This window comes from Anguilla anguilla, chromosome 2, assembly GCF_013347855.1.
Source record: "Anguilla anguilla isolate fAngAng1 chromosome 2, fAngAng1.pri, whole genome shotgun sequence".
Taxonomy (NCBI): domain Eukaryota; kingdom Metazoa; phylum Chordata; class Actinopteri; order Anguilliformes; family Anguillidae; genus Anguilla; species Anguilla anguilla.
Window position 1 is genome coordinate 52,418,172 of NC_049202.1, and position 17,426 is coordinate 52,435,597.

The window sequence follows — 17,426 nt, forward strand, 5'->3', positions numbered from 1 at the left end:
CCATTGTAATTAAGCAATGAAGTTGCAAAAGGAGTATTTTGTCAAAGTAATATTCAGTCCTGTATTCTGTATTTTTGCTGTACAGTTACGAAAATAGTTGAGCTCTTAATTTTATAACCTAATGCCTTCCACTTTTATGCAGAACACCTACAGGTATAATTCTATTCTTTACTGTATTTAATGAATGCATTTTGCATTTATGACAATTGTGTAGAGCAATGCTGTGCATACCCTGCCAATATCAGGGTGCCTATTAAGTCATTAATTTAACTGAATGTATGTTTTGCCCCATTTTCATACAGTAGGTACAGCAACTGTGGTTGTTGCTCTAAAAATAGTTTGTCGCACAGTATAAGGTTTGGTGTTCTGGCCCTTCTCGCATCCCTCTCGTTAAGACAAACTAGCGGGTGAAAGGAGTGGGAAGGTAGTCACACCCTAATAAAATACTGATTCTGCTCTCGTTAGTGTATAATTTATAAATCTTGCCACTGGCCAAGAGCTATACTTTATTTATCACTGTAAAATCAGTATAATTGCTAGGCTGACAGTGCTCTTCAGGGAATGCACGATCAGCTTATGCTGGAAGAAGGGTAGGGTGGTATACAGGTATTGGTGTGAACAATCGGTTTGATACTGTGCCACGATACGGATTTTGCAATACTGTAGATATTGTGGTGAAGTGTTTTGTTAAAAAAAAAAGAAAAAAAAAAAAGGTTGTGGTACTTTTGTGGTGGAACCTTTACTTAATGCAGTGCTGGAGTAAAACCGAAACCTGGGAATGTTCTTTGACAGTGAATTTACTTATCTTAGCGTGGCAGGCGAGTAAGAAACGTTCCAACTGAAACTAGCGCTAGCTAACTAGCTAGCCAGAGTAATGAAATGTTAGCTAGCTGACTGCCAATAACGGTAAAACCAATAAAGGAATTCAGCTGTAACGTCAAATAAAAAAAACAGATGACAGTTCATAGTTGTCTTGTAATTGAAACAAGCGAGCTGCTGTAGTTATTAACAACACTCAACAAATAAAAACAGTATATCTATTCATTACTAAATGACATACCATTTTAAGCACAGCATCCAGACAGCTAACCAAAGTAAAATACAACAGGTCAAACTTCTCAAGCTGACCTGATAGCTAACCGGTATCAAGTAAAATTTTAAATATACTGTTTGGCCACGCTGTAGTCTATTATAACTAACGTTGAGAAAAGTTTGTTATAAATTCATTGGAGAGTGTTTAGAAATTTGAAGAAAATTTGAACTGAAAATTAAGTTGAAAGAAGACATTGAAATGTTTTATTTTGTGAGAAAATATATTATTTCATGCTAATCACTTTATATATTTTGGGTGTCTAGTTTCATGTAATCCAAGGTATGATTCAGAATTTTGAATTTTTAAAAATGTATATATTGTTATCGTGATAACTGCAAATATCACACGTGACATGAATTTTAGGGCGTGGGATTAATAGGATGACAAATCGGACACATCGTACCTTGAAGTTGGGCTGAGCAAAACAGCGTGCGACTGCAATCATGGAGGCAGTGAGGGGGCCCGACACCCCGATGGTGGTCAGGAACTCAGAAATGTTGGGCGTCAGGCGGAAGGGAACAGGCCGGTTAGCATCCAGGTCACCAGTGGCGTCGTTGATGTCAAAGCGGAAGTACGAAACATTGAGCTTGCCGGTGTCCTGAAAAAACACAGCACAGCACATTCACGACCTTGCTTGTAGACGTACTCTGACCAGGGGTGGCGGGGGTTTCAACAAAATCACATTTAAACTGATCAATGGCCCACAAAACAACTGAAAATGCTAACTGCCCTAACCCTAACAGACATAATCCTAAACTCCTCTATTTCCTAGCCAGCCAAGAGAGATGCAAGCACATCCCTTGGCCTCGTCTGCATTCATGTGTAAAAAGCTATGGGTGAGTACAGCAATTCAGAGGAGATAAGGTGTTATTTGAGGAAGGGGCGCAGTCCTGACAGATTTATAGAAATACATTTAATTCCTTTTTTTTTTTTTTGCTGAAAGATGGCCTTCAGCTTCCAGGGTTAGCCGATACCCAAGGAGGCTCAGATAAGCTCCCTGCATGTTCCAGATTGAAGGCAGTGCCATGAATGTTAAAGGCAAAAGATCTGCCCTTCGTCTCATTCCAGCAAAACCACGATGTCACACTCCATCCCAAGGGAGGTGCACCTGTAGAAATACAGTCCATCCTGAAATCGGAGAAATGTTCTGATAATGGAGAAAAAGACTTTTGCACTGGCCTCTTGATTACATTACTTCATATACATGCTATAGAGATCATCCGCAACTTTATGGACAGGAGCACATACGGTATATCTGAGATGCTTTCATGCACGTAATTGTCCACTCTTCTGGATGCATAACAACAACAAAAAAAGGGAACCAAAGAAAAATGAATAGAATCAATATTTTCAATTTGTACTCTAGGCACTTGGGGGAATATAGCACTGTAGTGTACATTTACCATCACAAAAGCTCCTATTTTACACACATATTGAAGTAACAATTTTCTATGCCACAAATGCAAGCCGGCTGCCTACATTACGATTATAGCTGTAATCGTTCATCTTGTCGTCTGTGTAAAATGTGACTATGGGTACTTTCATCAGCGAGCTGGCTGGCTACACTCATCATGGCAATTATTAAAATGTCCTTGCCTATGAAGCTGATCATTAATATTTTTTGAGAAAAATCATGGTGATTTTTTCATGTCTATAAACTATAAAAATGCCACAGTACATGCGGAAATACTGCACAATTACTGAAGATGGACTTAAATTTATGCAACCTGCATCAAAACAAGACCTCCAATTGGGAGTGTATTGCTGCAACATTCACTAGACAAAAATAAATCCAAATGAATCAGTCTGTCTTCACAGAGTGGCAAACATCAATAATTGTCAGATTGCGTTCCCTTGAAAATTAACATTTTATCTTTTCGACTACAGAATTGACAAACCAGCAGTAAACAATTTTTACGCATTTTCGAAACACATAAGTATAGTGTAATGCGAAGCGTGAAACAGAAAATTTGTGTAAAAAGAGCAAGATAACGTTTCTGAGGAGGAAAAGGAAAAACAATGATGACCTCGGGGGGAGGAGGAAAAAAAAACAACAAACAGGATATTTCAGAGAAATTGTGTAATTTTTGATGTGTAAATACACAGCAGTGAGTTTTTCCTGCCTCTCGCTGTAATCTGCCTGTGGCTAATGGGATCTTCAGAGTGGAACAGGCAGAGAAGGGCTTAAAGCCACAGCCCAGCTGCCCACTGCTCTCCACAGTAATCCCTGTCAGTAAAGCCAGATTAGGATCACAGGAACAGCATTTGTTTGACACAATCATTTTGAATAATAACTTTTAAATGCAGCACTTGCCCCCAAAAGCATGGCAATTGTTCCACTGTATCCTTTCAGATACTATCAGTTCCATTCAAATTTTAATTGAGCCCTTTAAGGTTGCTGGAGAGCAATCAAAATTGTCTGCCATGAAACACATCCTTATAACGGTGGCAGTATATGAATCACACACGGACAGCAGCGCTTGGATATAGTGCTTCCTGCACAATCCAGATATTGAAGCATTATTCTTGTGACATGAATTATTTAACACCAATGGACACACATGCAAATGCAAAAGACTCAAGCTCTATCAATGTTTCCCAGATACATGAAGTTCATGAAATATCCTTAACATAGCTAAATGAAAAACAGAAAATGGGCAGAAACTGGTCAAATCACAGTGGGAACCTAATCATTCCTCACATCTGGATACACAGGCTCCCTTTAATTCCCTAGACACTTAACACAGCAAGGTAACTGTTTACAGTTTACAGTTGACCTAATATAAAATAAGAAGCGGTGGGCACTATTGTGATAAATAAATGAGAGGGTGAGAAGATAGGGGGGGGGGCACTATTGTGAGAGCCCCCCTAGATGAGAGTGAGGAGACGGGGGCAGGAGTTCTCTCTACCTGGGCAATCTGCAGCATCTCGGGGTTGAGGCGGTTCAGGTGCAGCATGAACTCGGCCAGGTCGATGAGAGCCAGCTGAATGGTGAACATCTTGCGGAAGGTCCAGTAGTCGGTGGCGTTGGGGAAGGTGTGCAGGGCCCACTCCTTCAGCATGCTGCGGGGCACCATGTTCCCCTGCACCTCCTTCAGGATGTCCCGCAACACCTGCACAGAAAGCTCCTCTCGTTAGTCTGGGGGAAACCGATTCGGTCCCCTTTACTAAAAGGAATGTCCCATCTGACAGGAATTGTGGCAAACCTTATTATCCTAACATTGTAGATTAACGTGAGGGTTCTTACAGATATTTGATGATGTAAAGTACACTTAAAGATCAACAGCCTGTGCGCCTCTCTTGAAGAGAAGCCTTAAAATGGCAGGCTGAGCTGCAGCACGGCAGCGGGCCCCACCTGATGGCTGGCTTGGGTCCCCCGGGCCTGCACGGTGGCCAGCCGGTCGTAGTAGCGCGAGATGGGGTTGTCGTGCTCGATGCCCTTCTTGGCGCAGCGCTGCTTGTAGATCTCCACCAGCGACAGGGAGGAGGGGTTGTCTTCAACCAGACGCATCTGAGGGGACACCGCCACCACTCTGGGCACTGCAGGGCACACAGGCACACAGGGCCACTCAGCTTCAGACACCAAGGAGCCGATCCACGGCAACAAGTAAACAACTCAATAAATAAAAAGCATCCATCTGGGCACAAAGCATCCAAAATCCTAGCACCCACCCACTCGTTCACCTTTTTAATCTCCTCGATAAAAGTGGTAAATCCTTGTTCAGTCTGACGCCAATTAAATATCTGACGCGAAGTAGAAAAATCTATACTGAACAGACTGTTTTTCCCTTTTAAATGCATATTGGTTCCTTCTGAAAAGGAATAGTCTTGCTATATAAGCAGCCACAATAAAACATGCCTAAATGTTTACATATTACATATGCTCACAGTACACAAAAGAAGCCTAACCATTTCATCTGAGTGCAAACAAAACAGGAATGCAAAATCCCCATTTCATTTCTTTAAATGAACCAATCATTTCCAGAAACAGCGAATGGCAGAACATCTGTGCGAGGCAATCACTTCTGTATGCAAAAAGAAAAAGAGAAAGAAAAATAAGAAATAAAAAAGGAGAGGAGAGAGAGGGAGGAAAACGCCTTTCAGGGCCCAAGACTATCAAACGGAGTCAACACGGGCGCATGTGCTAATTCTAAAGCTGCTGGATTCTCCACAGCCCTCTGATCTCTCAGGAAATGAAGCCCCTTTCAGGGGCCAGAAGGTGTGACCATTGGGCCCTGACATTTCCATCAGAACGTACAAAGGGCCCCTGATCTACGGGTCAGCCCGACATTTCATCAAATTGGCCAATGAGGGTCTGAACATCACAGGAGCCACAAAGCTTTCACAAACAACACCAGCTTATGTTTGGGGTGTGCACAAATAAACATTGCTTTCTTAAGGCCCCAAACAACAATGCAAATAAGAGAAAAAGGACTACACTGTGGTTGAAAGCACATTATCTGGGGAAATAGTCAAATCAATGTCAAAAAGGTTGCGTTTAGTAAGGGAAGTCATTTTTAAAATGTGACCATTTGAACAAGCCATGAGTTTTGGCTCTATACCTTACAGATGTAATTCAGGTCAACATTCATGTTTACTTTCAGACAGAACTCCAAAAACTCTCATTGGCTGGGGAGGAACAGGAAAATAAAAGTATATAGAAGGTATATAAAATGTGTGTGCCTTCCAGTAAGCCTGATAATTAAGGCCTGGTTCCAGTTAAATATAATGGCACAGTATTCTACCAGCAGCTAGTGGGTAACAAAACTAACAATTTGTGGGAATTAAGCTGCAAATAACAACTGTCATCACTGCAGGCGTTGAGAACGCCAGAGAATAAAACGGTATCGCTGGGCAGACAAAAGCAGTACACTCATATGTACACATCTAAAATCAATAAAGCGTGAGTTATTTTATTTTCATCTGCATTTAATAGGGAAAATGACCTTGCTCCTGGATCTTCCATTTTTGAAATGCACACAAAAACTAGGAACGTGCATAATGAATCACAGTTCAGACAAAGTTGATTGAATACGCACTAAATGATGGAAAAACAAATGCTCTCATTGTCTCTTAAGATCCTAAGGGAAAGGGGAAAGGTCAGCGAATGCAATCAGCCAGTGAGCCGAGAACGTGAAGCAGCGGAGCAATGGACTGACTAGACCGTCTTGGCAAACTATCACTCCCTTGCAGGGTGCCCTTGAACTTTGACCTGGCAGAGCTACAATACTGATAAGTCTATCATGGGGAGACAATTTAGATCTCATCTCTCTTCCTGTCTCCCCTGGGCACCACCCCGCGTCTTACTTTATTCACTGCGGCCTTCCCACACCTGCAGGTAGCGGCTCCCCTGACTGATTCACTCGCGCTTCCGCTGTTTCCCTTGCCATGCTGATAAGCTAAAACACTTTGTGACCTCAATTTTACATTTTCTCAGCCATCCTTTTATTAGGAAGGAAAAATGCAAATAGTCCATTAGTGTAGAGAAGACCTGAGGTCTACTGCAAAAAGCACCACCCTCGCATGAACGCTTAACAAAGCTCCCTATTCTGAACACTCCAGAGCGGGGCTCCATTTTATTGATGACCCTAAACCCTGCCACTCAACTCTAGTCCTGAGTGGGTTGAGTGATTCTGTTTTTTTCTTTCCCTAAACACATCGGTCATTCCATCCTTCGCAAACACTTAAATATGTATGAACAAATCAATATTTCTTCTGCTTTGTGCCTGAATTTTAATCTCTTGATTAAAACAAAGTCTAGAGAGGCTTAAAGAAAAAGACAGCAACAAAGGATGCAGGCTATCTTCCTTCAGTGCAACCGGTTTGGTGCGGGAGAGAAGCCCAGGGCCAGACCACCTGGCCTCAACAGTCTCTGGGCTTTACCTGTGAAGAAGAGGTGCCTCTTGGTGGTCTCCCCTGTCTCTGGGCTTTACCTGTGAAGAAGAGGTGCCTCTTGGTGGTCTCCCCTGTCTCTGGGCTTTACCTGTGAAGAAGAGGTGCCTCTTGGTGGTCTCCCCTGTCTCTGGGCTTTACCTGTGAAGAAGAGGTGGCTCTTGGTGGTCTCCCCTGTCTCTGGGCTTTACCTGTGAAGAAGAGGTGCCTCTTGGTGGTCTCCCCCGTCTCTGGGCTTTACCTGTGAAGAAGAGGTGCCTCTTGGTGGTCTCCTTCCTCTTCTCCAGGCAGGGGTTGAGCAGGCGCAGCAGCTGCAGCACGCGCTCCTCCCTCCGCGACTCCGTCAGGCAGGCGTCGTTCATCACCAGGTACGGGTAGATCTTCCCGTTGTGGCCGCGGATGTAGAGCCGACGGGCGGCCGTGTTGTGCTTCTGAACGATCTCCACCCTGGGCATGAACCTGCGGGGCGGCGGTGAGAGCGAGAGGCTGACTGCGACGCTGCATTCTGGAGGCACGTGACCCACATCGCCTCTAACCTGATTTCCAATAACGGTTTTTGTCACACTATGCTAATTCGGGCCGCTATAAAGCTGAAAATCTGGTTTAAAATGACAGTAATTCAATTTTCGAAACGACGTCCTTGTACAGAGTGAATTATTCACCCTGCAGAGACTGTGAAGGTTTAAGGAGTACAATGAGCAGCCAAGTCGCACGTCCCCAGATAAGACTGATTCCCACACAGAACAGAGAAGGTATGTACGTGGTACCTGGCGATCTTTATGTAGTAGTGAGTGGGCTTGGGCATCAGGAACTCCCCGGGGATCTCCACCTCCGCTGTCTGGGCAGAGAAGTTGCTGAGGAAGCGGCACTTCTCCTCAATGAGGAAGAACTTGGGCAGCTGCTTGGTCTTGGCCTCCAGGATCTTGATCCACTTCTTCAGCTTGGAGATCAGATTGTGCAGCTTCATGGAACCCGGCACACTGAAATCAAAGTCTGAAAAGAGAACACAGAGATGAGTCCAACTTAAATCTCAGTTCATAATTTCATAAACATTCATGTTAAAATCTTTTAATTTGTTCCCTAAATTATGATAAGATGGATAATTTTCAGAAATTACAACATTAAAAAATACACATTTACAGTCATGGACAGTAATAAGTATAAATGGGTTGCAACTATTTTGGGAGAGAAATGAAGGCCCAGCGATAGAGTAACACTGCTTCTACTCAGACTGACATATAACAGCATCCCCAATATGGAAACAAGGCTGACCATCAAGCCCCCTGGAATGAATGATTCCAAAAGCGCAGCTTTGGAGATGCTTATGAAAATTCTTCAACACTCCTTTGTGAAAAAAGTGTTTCAGAAACAGAACCGATTAATCTCGGTCATAAAAGGACACACGTATATAATTTTAAAAGACATAGATAAATAAAATATGTTATGTGTAAATGCAAATTATCCATATAGTTATGAACAATTCCACCACGCAAAGTGTGCAGCCAGTTCAAGAACAATTAAATAAATAAATAAATATTTTTTTAATTTCCAAAATAATCAAAGCCTCGTGTTGCCCTCTCTATTGCAGGATTCTGCCAATATGCAAATTACCCAAATTTGAGATGCTGTAAACCTTGAAATATGAGCTTTAAAATGATCTTATTTACATTTAGAAGGATAAGACCTCCCTGTGTTACCAGAGGAAGCAGAGGCATTCACAAAGCACTGCTGTCACAATGTGACATACGACCAGCTTGAACTAGTGAGGTTTCTGCCATTCCCTGCTTTTTTACCCTCATTTCTTACAGAAAGCTAGCCACTGTATCTCAGAGACATTTACACAAAATGCAAACGCTGTGCCAGAGATTAACTGTGATATCTGAGGGTCAAATATGGAACTGTCATTGCACACAAATTAAAATTAAAATTTTTTGTTGTTTTAATGAATTGATCCAGGTAACATATTAAAACTGGCAGCTCAACTAAATTAGCTTTACATGACATTTATCAAGATTAAACGCAGCACATAAGATGTGTACACTGGAATATAAACTTGGGAAGTCACAGTGAGTTATTAACCTTCTTAATGTGTATCATTCTTGATTCGTGAGCCTTGATAAATTGATATTAAGGACTGAATTGCTGGAGGTGCAGCTGCGTAAATGACTCATTTTACGTGCCGCTTCCACGAGGAATTGGAGAAACCTTCAGCAGAACGGTCACAGAGCCTTCGCATCCTACAGCCCAATTTTAGCTTCCTGCAAATCTTTTCAATATCCTGCCAGAGCTCCCTCAGCCACGGCGTGCTGATGCGTCCACACTTTAAACAACATGCGGCTGTAATAACGCTCAGGCGGATGTCAGACGTGCTGCTTGACATTCTGATGATAAATTTTCCTGAAGAGATGCCTCACGCCCTGTTCTCCTCGAGCAAGGCAATGTCATTAAGGATCAGGCAGTGCCTTGAAAGCGCGTCTGCTTCTCACACAGATGGAAAAAATTCAACAAGGGGCCTTTCTTATCGCAAGGGAACTCTGCTGGGGCTCTGCAAACAATCTCCTTTCACCTCTCAGAGAAAATGAAATAATTTCAGATGGGGATTTGCAGGGCGTTGAAGAAAAATGTGAATTCTGAACAAGGGGTGAAAATGTGTCTGCTATAAAGGAATGAAATGACGTTTTCTTCTATTTCAATCAGTTCTTTGTTATTAATCAAAATACTGTGGATGCTAATAAAAGGGACTTAATGTTGGACTGAAGCAAACGGGTGTTTAAAACCTGCGGGTGTTTTCCTGTGTGTGATGGAGGGAGGTGGGGGAGGGGCCGCGGCGCAGCTTGCTCATTGGAGAGTTGAGTTCTAGAGTGTGGAGAAAACAAACTCCTTACTCTCTGACCTGTGAATCTGAGCAAAGCGCTGGAGCAGCTAATGTTTTCTCCATCTAATAATGCCCGGAGAGTGGAGGTGGCTCGTCGCTAAAAATAACCCCGACACGCTTCTTCTGCTCACTCTCTGCTCTTCAGTGAGCACAACTCAACACGCACAGGTTTGCACAAGGCTCGCTGCTTACAGCTGAGAGCACAGCATACAGCGCTGCTGTTTGGCTGGACGTCGCTCTAATTACAGACAGGTAAGAGCAAATTTATGACTGTGTGGTTTGCATATAAAACTATACACTAGGGGGTTAACACATTTTCTCCCCAGGGAACACATTCATGTTGTCCCAGGAAACTGGGCTTGTTTTTAAGGCATAAGCTACCAGTAACACGCCGAGGCAAGCCTAGTTCAGCTGGACCCTGGATACAGTCTATGGGAAACATTGACCCAAAAATGTTACTGGACCCTCTTTTCACATAGGTTCCAGAAGACACTAATTTTAAAACAAAATCGTATCACTTTTTTATTCATATTTTTTTTATCAATACCAAAAAGTATATGATTGCAAAGGATATGAGCACCATACCTCACCATACCTAAATCAGGTCTCTTATTAATCAATATTAGAATGTACATATGAACTTTGGATGGGGCTTGGATGACACAAGCAGTTATTGCCTGTGATCTGTCTGCTGCAATTATAATAAGCCAAGTGGGAAGTCATGTTCTGCCAACGTTCAAAGTTGTACAGTGGTGGGAGGCTAAGCCATACAATTTTGAATACAGGAATAAAGTCAACAATCACTAAAAATTCACACCACAGAATATTCCATTATACTTTTCAGCATGACAAACTGGTGCAAAACATTAAACTACACAATGGGTTCAATGGAACAATATGACATTGGTACTGTTTGCTTTGCAAATCAAATTTGTAGACTAAATAAATAGGCTATAGCCTATAAATCATTTGAGACAGACCGGTGTAAAAAAAACAAAGAAATAAATAAAAAATAACAAAATGGCCCATAATAACTACAACAGACTTTGGCCTGTTATAAATAAAACAGACGGTGGCATGGCATAGACATAAATAAAACAGGTATCTCCCCACTTAAACAAAATAGGCATAGGCCAATAACAAATCTCATGACTTCTTTTTTCCTTTAGAAGTGCGCTTTCAAGAAGCAAAGTACATTGATGGACCCCGCATTTAAGTAATTTCTGATCTTTGTATCGAATCTTCTGTAGACAGAAAACTCTGCTACTGTAATTATGTTTCTCAGAAAAGGGGAAAAAGGTTCGGTGGGAATACCCGTTTCAGGGTGTTAAGCTCTACTACAGCAGGGGCTCATTTTCAAATATTTACCGCCTTTTCTCCAAAATATTAAAATGTATTTTTGCATTTTAAATTGAACCCCAACACAGCCCATAGATGCCTTTGAGATTGAGGGGGGAAAAAAACAAAAACACTTAGTTATATTTCAATAACACACACAAACGCACGCACACACACACACACACACACACACACATACACACACACACACACACACACTTCTGTCTGTTCCACAGATTTTTGATCGGTTCAAGTCTGAAGACTGAAATGGCCACTGTAAAACAGCGTGCCTGCATGCATGTGTATATATAGGTGTGAGATCTCCATAGCCAATTCCCTTAGGTTACCAATTTCATTTTTTGTTTCAATAGGCTCTGGCCTCACTTGCATGACTTGCACAATCTTGACAATTTATGTGATACAAAATGAGATGACTGCCGTGTCATTTCTGACTGATATAAGAAATCAAAAACTGAAATAATTGAACGTCAGAGAAGATGTCAAATGAAATAAACGAGCCACTTCATCTCCCTGGAGAACCCTTCAAGGGCCCATTTTGCCCACGTTATTCCACAAAATGCATTTTTAAAATACGCGATGCATGAAGAGAGCACGTCCCTGATTGGATTCCCGTGCGCCGGCGTACGCCCGTCCTGGCCAAACACCGCGCGCGTGAGCAGGAGTCGCTGATTTTCTCCCCGGCCTACAAATCCAGCGGAAAAGCAGAAGCCGCGCTTGAGGACTGTTCCGGCCGGGGAGGCACGATGTAAACCATGTTTGTTCTGCACCGACGGCTCTGATGGTTTTACTGGAACACTCCATTTGCATAAAGAGCAGCGGGGGACTGGCAGGTCTGCTATGTCTGCAGCGTCTCTGTGCCTTCCTGCACCGCGGCAGCTGGCACCTACACACCCCCATTTATACACGCCCCCCCCCATTCCAGCAGGGCCCGACCACACACTCTCCTTTCTCCAGAGAGGGGACGATTGTTCCGCATGTTTTTGTTTAACATTCAGATTATTTAGGCTGGACTTGAGGAGGTAAGAGAGGGTGAAAAAGCGAGCGAGGACAGACAGGAGTACAGCATGGAGAGGCTTCCAGCGTTTCAGTGCGTTCTTTGAAATAATATTCTTCACAACAAAACAAAAACAACCAAAAAAAGAATAATAAATCATCTCTGCAGAGGTAAAACTCGTTTCACATCTGGGCTATGAAGCTAAAGTGTGACTTTGAAATGAGGGTGAGGGGAGAGAAAAAAAAGAAAAGAAGAAGAAAAAAAAAATCAATTTTTTTCCCCAAGTTAATGCCTCCTGCGCATTTGCTCTTATACTTAGTAATGTACTGCCACATGCAATAGCCTCGCCTCGCCATATCACGCTAATGGGCAGCATGGGAGCAATGCTTTAGTAATCAGATGCTCCAGACTATTAAGTTGTACTTCACATTCACACTGATCTATGCAGCAGGAAAGCTCATATGGGGCTCTGGTAGAACAACCTGATGAGGGAAAGTACCCTTTCTCCTTGTGTAAGACTGTAATTGAACAACAACCATTATTATCAATAACAACGCAGCAATTCCGAGGCGCGGACGCGGTAGCGGTTACCCGTCCGGCAGCGCGTTACGCGCTTCGTCTTGGCGAGAAGACGCACGAGGTGCCGACGGCCCGCCTGGCCTGCTGAATGCGCCAGCGCCCGTTCCTCACCCTTTCCTTTTTGGGTCGTTCGTGGAGACGGGCCCGGTGGGGAAGGACGGCGGCTCTCACGGCGGGCCGCCGCGTGCCTTCCGCGCTGCTCGGATACAAACCGCCAGTGGGCTGCAGTCAGCAGCACTCCTTCACCGGCAGCGCAGGGAAAATGACTGCCATGAAAGCTTTCACTGAACGACCGGAGGTGGACGGAAGGGTGGGGGGGGGGAGGGGGGGTTTAGCACCACTCTGCAATTTCTATGCAATCAACACCACCTCAGCAAGCGCACAGAGCCTCGACCACAGTCACCAGCCTTCACCCATTAAATTTAATCATATGGTTCAAAACCCCAATTATTTCCTGAAATACAACTGTTCTGCCTGGAAGAGAACACTGCATCCGACACAATGCTGAAGTTGTTATGTAGGTCAGCGTGAGCCATTCAGGCAAAATCCCACCAGCGCATGTAATATTTCTGCATTAAGGCAAAGTGTGAAAGGACCCTATAAAACAGCTCCCTTTACCAGCTGAAGCTTAACGTTACTTACGCTCGTTGTTTTCCCCAGATATCTGAAGCGGTGCTTACCTCATCGAAGACAACAACAGCCGGGAGTGATTTTTGTTGTGTCAAGTTAGCAGTGACAAGAACGTTAAGAGACGCAACACCATAGCAAGAACATTACAATTAGGCAGAAGATGCACAGGAAAAATACTATAGCAACAGATGGCTAAATAGCAACTGTGAGATTACATCTCAAGGCAGTATCATAGCAAAAATAATACAAAAAAACAGACACAACCCAGAACAAAAACATTGCAAGACAACACCAAAACTACTATTTGGTGGATGGTATAGATCCTGATACAGGACCTTAAGAGTAAATAATTTCACTTTCAACAACCATTTCCTTGTCTGAGCCATCAATGACTGATCCAATGCCTGCAAAACTAGTCCAAAACGATGCCCAAGCCACCAAAGTAATCAGAGCCAGAACAGAGAGACAGAGTCAGGTCTCTGCTTCGAGAGCAGACAACTCAGATTCAGTCCACGACACACAGACATCATGGCAGCCATGGTCTAAGCATGCTCAGAACGCCGCAGCAACGTGGCCGCAAACCCAAATGCCGGTAGGTGTCCCTGACACCTGCTGCTGCTCAAAGAAAGGCTCACCGCTCAATCCCCTCTCTTTTGGGACAGCAGTCATGACGACACGCTGTCACTCAGACGGAGACGCGCTGGTTCGGCAAGGTGACTATTTTTTCCCAAAAAACATTTTGCTCCCTCTTCAGCACATCAAGTTCAAAACAGATAGACGAGAATTCTGATAACTTTTTTCCAACTACACACCGGCAATCTGCAACGGTGAGAACAACAGAGCAGGTGAAAGTAAATCATATGGAACAGACGCCGGGAAGCAGAGCATGACTTCACGCTTTCATCCTCACATTGGAGGAATGGCAGTCAAGCTGTAAAAAAACAAATTGGAAACGTCTGGTTTACAGAGAAGACAAACAACGCAACTCGCAGCGAGTTTACCGCTAATACCTCTAATCTCACGGCATCACCTGTGCCCTCAGAACACGAGCGCGGGGGCGCTATCGGAGATTTACTGCGCCTATACATCAGAATTTCTCCCTCTGGTTTCCCCATTGCCTTTCTAAGTTGAGATTTTCATGTCATCCTGTTTGTACAACTGGCATAAATGATGGTTATAATCAACCACCACCACCAATGTGTAGCACCCCCCTTGTGTGATGAATGGCAGCCATTTTGGAATAGAACCCTCACCACACAGAGGGCAATGCTTTGGGTATGTGTGGAGATTAGCATTTCCCCTATGGCCCTCCAGTGCGTGTTAGCAGGAGTCGGGGACACTGACCTGTGGTGAACTGGCCCTTCATCTTCTGGAAAACGGGGTCCTGGGCAGTGGCCTGCGCCCGGCGGGCCAGGGACTCCGAGGCGGCGCTGGAGAACATGGTGGACACGTTGGAGACGTTCTCCAGGCCCACCCCGAAGGTGCTCACCAGCTTCTTCACGAAGTTGAGCGTGTGCGGGGTGATCTTGGCGTCGGACACGGCCCCGCTCTTCTCGAACGCCACGGAGTAGCACTTGGCCAGTCCCTGCTGGAGCTGCCTCAACACCTGGGGGACACGGAGAGTTCAAGTAGCGTCACGCACGGGAAAGGAAAGTGAAACACGGGGGGAAAAATGAAACCTTCAACAAGGAAAACAAACTGAGTGAAAAACTCTCAAAACATAGCCTGGGATGAATGGCAATAGAATGAAGCAGACAAAAGAAAGACAGAGGGTGCACTACAGTTTGAGTTCTCACAAGTTTGAGTTTAGCCTTCATCTGTTACACTTACACACCCTGCAAGCCTCTGAGAAGCACATCTATCAGATTTCTGTTTCCATGAAAAAAGAGCCAAAGAAACTACAAACAGCACTGCAGTACTTTTGCTTTTACACCTGCTCTCTTACTGGCAGTGTTTAGTGGATCGGATGTGAACAGGTTGCTAAGATAGAGGTTATGAACTTTCAATGAGATGGGGCATTAGAGAGTAATGCTTAACAAAACATAAATGTCAATACAAAAAAAGTTCATGCTACTTAACTTCAATTTCAAGACCACTACAATGTCCTTACACAAACCTCTAGAAGACTTGCAGTGCATCTTTCAAAATAGTGGTCAAGCACGTCTACTACAGGAGAATTAACACCACAAAACTGAAAGGGGAAAGCCACACTATCTTTTGTTAGACGCAGTGGGGCAAGTCGTTTGCTGAAACGGGCTCTGATCGTGCTGGCTGAAGGGACAGCGATAGCTAGCCCTGTTGTGGCTGACAGCCCAGACCGTACAGCCAGGGATCCTCTGCAAACAAAAGGTCTGTCAGCCTGGGTGCCAGGCTCCGCCCGGCTCTCGGGGGCAGAGCCCCGGCGGCCCCGCCCGGCGGCAGAGAGAAGCAGGCGCAAGCCCAAGCCTGGGGCCCGGGGCTGGGACCGAGCAGCTGCCTGCGCGCGTCACTCTGACAGCAGTCCTACACACTCACCGCACCCATCAATCACCCCTTCCCCCCGGGAGCTCCTGATTAGCATCAGTGCAAAACTAAGCCCTATCACAGCAGAAGCACTTTTCAGGACCACTGAATCCAATTTGGGTGCCCACCTCTTACCTTACAAGTAATCTGAGATAGCACGCTGGAAAAAAGTTTCAAGCCGGAGAGCGATTTCAGAGAAAGCGATGCATTTTGATTTGTGTACATTTTGGGAAATGGGAAATAAAAGACAGATGTTCCCGATAGCCACTTCACTCCACATGAGCAGAAAACAGTAAATTCACTTCCAGTGTCCGGGGTTATTTCTGTTCACTAACACTGTAATACAGCGTACTCATGTAAAGAACGGGGATAATGGGTTTCCATTAGACTTCTTCCTGCCGTTCCCGCTAACTCGTGGTGTGACATCACGCAGTATGCCGGTATAGGCGAAGGTCTCTGAGTGGCGGCTCTGCGGCGGAGCGCCGGGGCTCACCTCCTCGTGCCAGTTCTCCCTGAACCACACCATCTGATCCACGATGCCCTCCAGAGAGGACAGCAGGGTGGGGTGCAGCTCGCGCTGCATGTGCATGATGCGGCTGCAGCGCCACATGGGGGCCGTGGCGCGGATGGGCCCCGGGTCCGACGCCGAGCTGGGCTGCTGCTGCCCGGAGTCTGCCAGGGAGCGGGGCGAGGGTTAGCAAGATGGCCGCCTCTAGCCTAGCCAACATTAATCAACCCATCCAAAACGGGATCGCTATCAAAACTTAACCTCGTAATAATAAACAATGAAACATGTGAAGCCATGTGCTATATTTGGGTTATTTCAGCACAGCCTCTTTGGGCAGTACTACCATTTCCCCCAATATCCAATATACATATATGCATTTAAACTGGCCCATTGAGGAGAAGCTTGAATAAAGAAGAGAGATAATAATAAAAGAGAAATGATAATCATCATGTATTCAATAATGCACTGATGCACAGTGCAGAATCAGCTTACCGCTTTTGTAACGCTCCCTCTGCTCGATCTTCAGCGTCAGGTACAGGGTTCGAATGGGGAAGTACACAGCTTGGGGATACACTCGCCCCACCTGTCAAGGTGACATCTGGATTAATTTATAACAGTTATTTAAAAGAAAAGGCATCCTTGAGGAATTACGTTTCTGTTTCATCAGTGCAGCTGGTGCAGCACTGAAAATACTGTTCTTTAGCAAGCAGACATTCCCATCTGACACAGTGGAGTGAAGACGGAGGAGTGAGGGACGGCTGAAGGGGGGAGTGAGGGGCGGATGAAGGAGATGGAGAAGTGAGGGATGGATGAAGGAGATAGAGGAGTGAGGGGCGGATGAAGGAGATAGAGTAGTGAGGGGTGGATGAAGGGGATGGGGGAGTGAGGGGTGGATGAAGGAGATGGAGGAGTGAGGGGTGGATGAAGGGGATGGAGGAGTGAGGGGTGGATGAAGGAGACGGAGGAGTGAGGGGTGGATGAAGGGGATGGAGGA

The 17,426-nt window shown here is 44.7% G+C and overlaps 1 protein-coding gene across 7 annotated transcripts in view; it reads right to left on the reverse strand.

The window, feature by feature from the left end:
- The window catches only part of trrap (transformation/transcription domain-associated protein), a 100,269-nt gene that overhangs the window by 3,960 nt on the left and 78,883 nt on the right, over positions 1-17,426 (reverse strand). For all 7 annotated transcript variants that reach the window (XM_035404681.1, XM_035404682.1, XM_035404675.1 and 4 more), the window contains 8 exons: positions 16,925-17,015; positions 16,418-16,596; positions 14,767-15,028; positions 7,753-7,978; positions 7,227-7,444; positions 4,449-4,633; positions 4,003-4,206; positions 1,497-1,691 (listed from right to left, as the gene is read on the reverse strand). In XM_035404681.1, the coding sequence (XP_035260572.1) occupies positions 1,497-1,691; positions 4,003-4,206; positions 4,449-4,633; positions 7,227-7,444; positions 7,753-7,978; positions 14,767-15,028; positions 16,418-16,596; positions 16,925-17,015 (1,560 nt within the window). The remainder of the gene's footprint in view (positions 1-1,496; positions 1,692-4,002; positions 4,207-4,448; positions 4,634-7,226; positions 7,445-7,752; positions 7,979-14,766; positions 15,029-16,417; positions 16,597-16,924; positions 17,016-17,426) is intronic.